The sequence below is a fragment of the Rhizophagus irregularis genome, chromosome 24, assembly GCF_026210795.1.
Source record: "Rhizophagus irregularis chromosome 24, complete sequence".
Taxonomy (NCBI): domain Eukaryota; kingdom Fungi; phylum Glomeromycota; class Glomeromycetes; order Glomerales; family Glomeraceae; genus Rhizophagus; species Rhizophagus irregularis.
Window position 1 is genome coordinate 1702223 of NC_089452.1, and position 6105 is coordinate 1708327.

The following is a 6105-nucleotide window of genomic DNA, read 5'->3' on the forward strand; positions in this document are numbered from 1 at the left end:
CTGAAATTCATAATCTTTCTCAGCCATAATCGTCACATGAAATTATTCAAGTTTTCATCCGGATCGAAGCACTACCCTATAAAAAATTTTATCCGTTATTTCTGTAAAAACTCCGTAAAAATGGGCCTTTCACGGATCCATTCACGGAAAATGTAAATAATTCGATAAATTCCGGGATATAAGGTTATTAATTCCGGAAATATGAGCCTTTTACGGAAAAAAGACGGAATATAAAAACGGATAGACTTTTTTTACAGGGCTAGTTCTTAGAATAACCCATCCTTGAACAAAGATAACTAATAATAGGAAGTAAAAAGTAATATATGTATATCTTTAATTTATAATCGTTTTAGTAGTTTTAAAGTTTTAAGTCTTAGTCAACAATATCGTTTCCTAATTATTCCTTATAGTTATTTCTTTATTTATTATTATTGTATACAATCATTATTTATTTAGTAAAGCATACATTTATTATTCACATTACATTCTATAAAATTATACTGTTAGAATCACATGCTAAAGCCGGAAGTGATGTTAACACTATCATCTCATTTCGTAGAAAAATCTTTTAGAGAAGATCGTAGAAAATTGTTTTTTCGCGACTTTTGTTTAAAATGTTAAAATTATTATATAAAAATATTTTCGATTATGTTTATAAAATGTTAATTCGTTAGAACGTTAGAAATTGACATTAAGGCGACTGATCTAAAATAAAGATAGTTTTTGAAAAAAAAATATTTATACCAAATTTTTTTTTTTTTTGAAAAAATCTAATCGTTTTTAATGATTTTGAACTTCCCAGATCATAATCTTTAAATTTTTTAATTCGTTAAGTTTTTTTTTTTTATTTAAATATTGACCGTTTTTTATTATAATTATCAAAAAGCATTTTTTTATAGCAATATGGAACACAAAATCATACGCCGCCGTTAGATTCGGAGCACACTGCAGACTTTTACCGAGTTTTACCAAGTAAGAGATAAAATGCCAAGTATGTAATTATTAATTTTCGAATATTAACAAACCGTAAGACCATCATATTGGCACCAATAGCCAAAACGTCCAAAGGTTGACATCGCCATAGGAGGACCAAGAGAACTCTGTTTAGAATATTTTTGCGGAACAATAACCTATCCACTTATCTATCTCCATAAAAAAGTTAACGTATTTTATTCCGTAAATGCAACATATTCTCGGAATTTAATTATAAAAAATTATTATTCGGTATAAATATTCGGGTCAAATTGTTTAATGACAAAAGATCGCAACAACGAATCAATTAAATAAATGGATAAATCATCTTTTTTTTAAAAAAAATCGTGTTGTTTAGAAAATATACTGTATGGGTCTAAACACTTGCGTGGTTTATTGATCATTTTTTTTTTCCAATAATTAATAATATCTATATGCGTCGGTTTATATTATTACAGTGAACGTAACAGTTAAGCCAATAATATTAGTTATATTATTAAATAAACATCATTAACACGCTATAATGATTATATTTAAATTAAATAATAAATTGATTACTAGTTAGTTGTATTAGTCAGAAATTTCAAAGTCGACTGATTAAAAGTACTTGTCGTCGGAATTAATTACGGCATATGAATCCGTAAATTTATATTGATGATTTGTTAGATATTTAAATGGTAAAATCCATATTTCGTAATGCCGTAATTTCAATTCGGCAATTCCGACGGCATTTATAGTCGCAATCTATTAAATACAAAAAAAATTAAGAATTATCAACTAATTTAAAAAAAAAATTTGAAGCTTTATTACTTTCTTCATTATCGACATATGGAGTAATAATGGATTTAATGTTCTTCTAGTATATATAGAAGTTGAAATGTTTGGCAATTCTTTATCAGCTTCCTTAAATGTTTCTTTAATATCTTTTCCTCTATAACCAAGTTTCTTCATTTTATAATTTCTCATACATAGAATAATGCCAAAAATTACACCAAAACTATAATATCTCCGTTCAAGACTTTTGACCTTATATCGTCGATTTTTGTTCATTTGCTAGTCCAGATAATTCAAAGTAATAAAAATATGGTATCCGGACTTTTCGCTGAAGTCCTTTTCACCGAAATCCATTTCGCCGAGGCAATTTCACCGAAGGGATATTTCACCGAAGTACAGTCGCGTCGGAAAGTATCGCCCGATTCAAATTTTATAGTAAAACATATAAAAAATTGAAAATTTCAGAAGGCTATATACATATTCAACTTTCTTTTAATAACCATTTCTAAATTTTATATCATTTTAAAGCCAATACCATATTCTTTGAAATATTGATGTTTGAATTTTGGGAAAGTTAAAATGCAAGAGCTATTATTTATAAGGTAAAAAAGTTTTTTTTTATATGTTTTAGATCCGAAAAATAAAATTTATATATAAAAATGAGCTGCATATATATTTATATTTCTTTTATTAATTATTTCTAAATTTTATATCACTATAAAGCCAATATAATATTCTTTAAAATAACAATATTTGAACCTTGGGAAGGTTAAAATGCAAGAGCTGTTTTAATCTTAAAACTCAGTATTCATTTTTTATATGTAATTTACTATGTAATAGTGAATCGGGCGATACTTTCCGACGCGACTGTACATTTCGCCGAAATGCCATTTCCTAAGTGGACATTTCGCTGAATGGCCATTTTACCGAAACCCATTTCACCGAAACCAGTTCACCAGGACATTTCGCCGAAATTGTGGAATTTTTTAAAATTTTTTCTTTTTTTTGAGAAAATAAACGAATTATTTAATACATTATATTAAGTCATGTTTATTTTAATAAAAAAGATAACAAAGTCATCATAAAATGAAAATGAAATAGTTTAGAGGGAATTTGTACTTTGAGCATTTTTTATTTTCTTTGTATCGAATTGTTAATTATCAAGGAAACATTTATCTGTTATAAGTTAATCACTAAACATTTTCTGCGAAATGTCCTTCGACGAAATGGACGATTCAGGAGAAAAGGATTTGATGAAATGTCCACTCGATGACATCACATTCGGTGAAATATTCCTTCAGCAAAACTTCCCTTCGGCGAAATGGTTTTCGGCAAAATGAAATTCGGCGAAACGTACCGTAACCAAATTTTATTCCGCCATCTTTAAAACAAATTCCATCATCGTCCATCATCGTATTTTAAGCTATAATTTGCAAATAAAATTTTTTAAACAAAAATATTTTAATAATTCTTGATATTAAACAATAGAAACCAATAAAGTGAAACATCATCATATTAGAAATAATTTAATATAGAATTAAAACGTAATACATTTAAATATTTGTGATATATATTCGTCCATTTTAACCTTTTCAAAGCAAAATTTCATAGGTCCATCATTATTTCACCAATTTCCTTTATATCTTGTATATCTGTAAATCTATAAAATGGTCGAAATCTTGATTATATCTTCAAATAATACGAAAATTATTTAAAGCTTTTACCGAAGAATAAAAAAAAAATGTGACCCATTAGAGTTAATAAGTATGGACTAGTGGAAATCCCGATATTGATAAGTTTATAAAGGATACAATCATGCATTATGAAGATTATGAAGGGTATTTAATTTACTAAATTAGTTCTCGTTGGGTTAATGTATTATGAATATGACTAACCAAAAGTAGACCGATTTTTTTTCGGATATATTTTTTTCCGATGTATTTTACTGCATTATGATAATTATTGATTATTAAATAAATAAATATTGTGATATCGATATTCATGTGTTTCTCATAAAATAAGATTTTAATCGTTGTACAGTCGGTGTATTTAAAATAAATTATTCGTAAAAATAAAAAAATTTGATATAATCGGTTTTTACCATAACAATTCTTTTAGAATTTAGATTTTTTATAAATATGGAAAAAGAATTTTTCCGTTAAAAATTAAGAAGTAACAAATTTTCTATTAATAATTAAAGAAAGAATCTGGAAACTGTAAAGAGTATTCATAAATAAAGAACATCAAAATATTACACATTTATGATGTAATTTTATAAAATGACTTGACTATAAATAGGTTGCTTCTTCCTTGGCGGGTAATCTTCTTTAATTTGTTATACAATACAAAACGTAAATAAATATCTTTGTTATCAGAACAAGACAAGGTGTGAATTTATAATTTATAATTGGCGCAGCAGACTCGTGAAAACAACGATTTATATAAATAAGTCTTTATTTGTTACACTCGAAAAAAAAAAAGTACTTACAATACAATATGATCATTTGATAAAAGTTGGATTGTCCATGCAATGCAACGTGATGTGAATTATTTTCTTAGAAAAGTAGAAAAAAAGAAAAAAGAAGAAAAGAAGAAAAACAGAAAAAAAATAAAAAAAAATATTATGACTATTATAATTTTGCAAAAAAATCGAAAAAAAAAGCTTGATATTCGGATAAAATCTAAATAATTTGAAATTTTTTAAAATTTTTATCTTAAAAAAACATCTTAAATGAATATAGAATTCAATTGGATACAATATTAAAACAATGTACAATGTAATAGATACAATATCAAATAAAAATGTAACAATATAATTATAGATACAATATACAACATAATAAACAAATATCTTTATTTATATATATAAAAATTTAACAAAAAAAAAACCAAAAGCTTAAAGGACTAAATGTCTATTTAACGAACTAATATAATAATAATATTTAGTTCGCCTTAAAAAAAAAAAGCTTTCTAAGCTTTCTCTATAATCCTTAACGGCTTAACAGTTTTCTATACAAATGTGGTTTAGTTAAAATGTCCAATTTTCTAGCTTTATAAAATAATCTGAAAAATATATAATTGAAAAAAATGTTATTTTAAACCGCCATAAAACCCAAATAATCAAATAAGGTTATAAGGTTATACTGATATCAGATAACAATTTTGTATCGTTCTTGAACGTAACCTTAAAATTCTCCATATAGTAAATTATGGAAAGTATTATCCATTGTAACGACTATCATTCGTAAGTAATCATTAGATTAGATTGTGCTTCTTCGCCGATGACGTCAATGAATTATCGATGTTGTCATCGTTCAGATTAACGTCGCAATAATATCCGTCTATTCCTGAGGATGTAAGCCTTTTCTCAAGTATCGTTATCCTTTCTCTTAAGGATTTAATTTCTTTTTGCGCTGATTCGTAAAGCGTTTCAAGTTGTGAAGTTTTCGTTTCCAAAGTTCGTATATAATTACATTGACGAAATTTTCTTTTATCAGCTAAATTTTTAACTTGCTTTTCCTATTTGACGAAAAAAAAAAGTTCAGTAAAAAAAATCACATGTTTTCGCGTGTAACTATGATAATTCATAACTCTACCTTCAAGTTACGATGAAAATTACTATCTTTTTTTAACTAATAAATGAGACTCACCGTTAAAGGCATCGTCATATATTTTCTACGCTTAATTAGAATTTGTTTTTCGACATGACTCGAATTTAGAGCTTGTTCTGTAAACATAATATTCAAATAATAAAAAATAATGTTAAAGTTGTTACCATTTATTGTTAATATATATGTTTTCTAATATCGTACAATAATTGTGTATCTGAAATAAAGTTTTTTTTTTTTTTTTTTGTCGCTTTTTTTCCGGTTGTTATACAATTATGAACAAAAATAAAAATACAAATATATGACATGATAATAAAGTCATTTTGAGGACTGTATTAGAATAAAATAATAATAATAATTTTTTATAAGATTTAAAAAGACGAAAAGGTACCATTATAAATTGGTCTTGACAAAGGTAAACTAAAACAAGCGGGCAACGATCGATTCTCATCCATTTTTCGAAAACGAATAAGTATGAAATTTGTTGCACGAAGAGCTCATCCTTTTCATTGTAATCGTATTTTTATATATAAAATTTTTTTAACCCGGAAATAATTACGGGAAATCACGAAATTGGTTATTTTTAATAATTAACCAAAATATAGGTAAAAGAAACGTGCCCATTTAATTGGATGTCCTTAAAAAAATTCTAGCCAATGAAATATCTTATTTTAGACATCACTATTTGATCATCTTAACTTAAATAATATATAAGGTTGTAATCTGACTTAAAAATTAAAATGCATATGAA

At 25.9% G+C, this 6105-nt stretch overlaps 1 protein-coding gene across 1 annotated transcript; it reads right to left on the reverse strand.

Annotated features, from left to right (window-relative positions):
• Positions 1-4571: 4571 nt before the first annotated feature.
• OCT59_016080 (uncharacterized protein) lies at positions 4572-5844 on the reverse strand. The gene is made up of 3 exons (XM_025331547.2): positions 5746-5844; positions 5397-5473; positions 4572-5265 (listed from the first exon to the last, which is right to left on the reverse strand). The coding sequence occupies exons 1-3, from the start codon at positions 5807-5809 to the stop codon at positions 5002-5004; spliced, it is 405 nt and encodes a 134-aa protein (XP_025185968.1). The 5' UTR covers positions 5810-5844; the 3' UTR covers positions 4572-5001.
• Between the last annotated feature and the right edge of the window lie 261 nt (positions 5845-6105).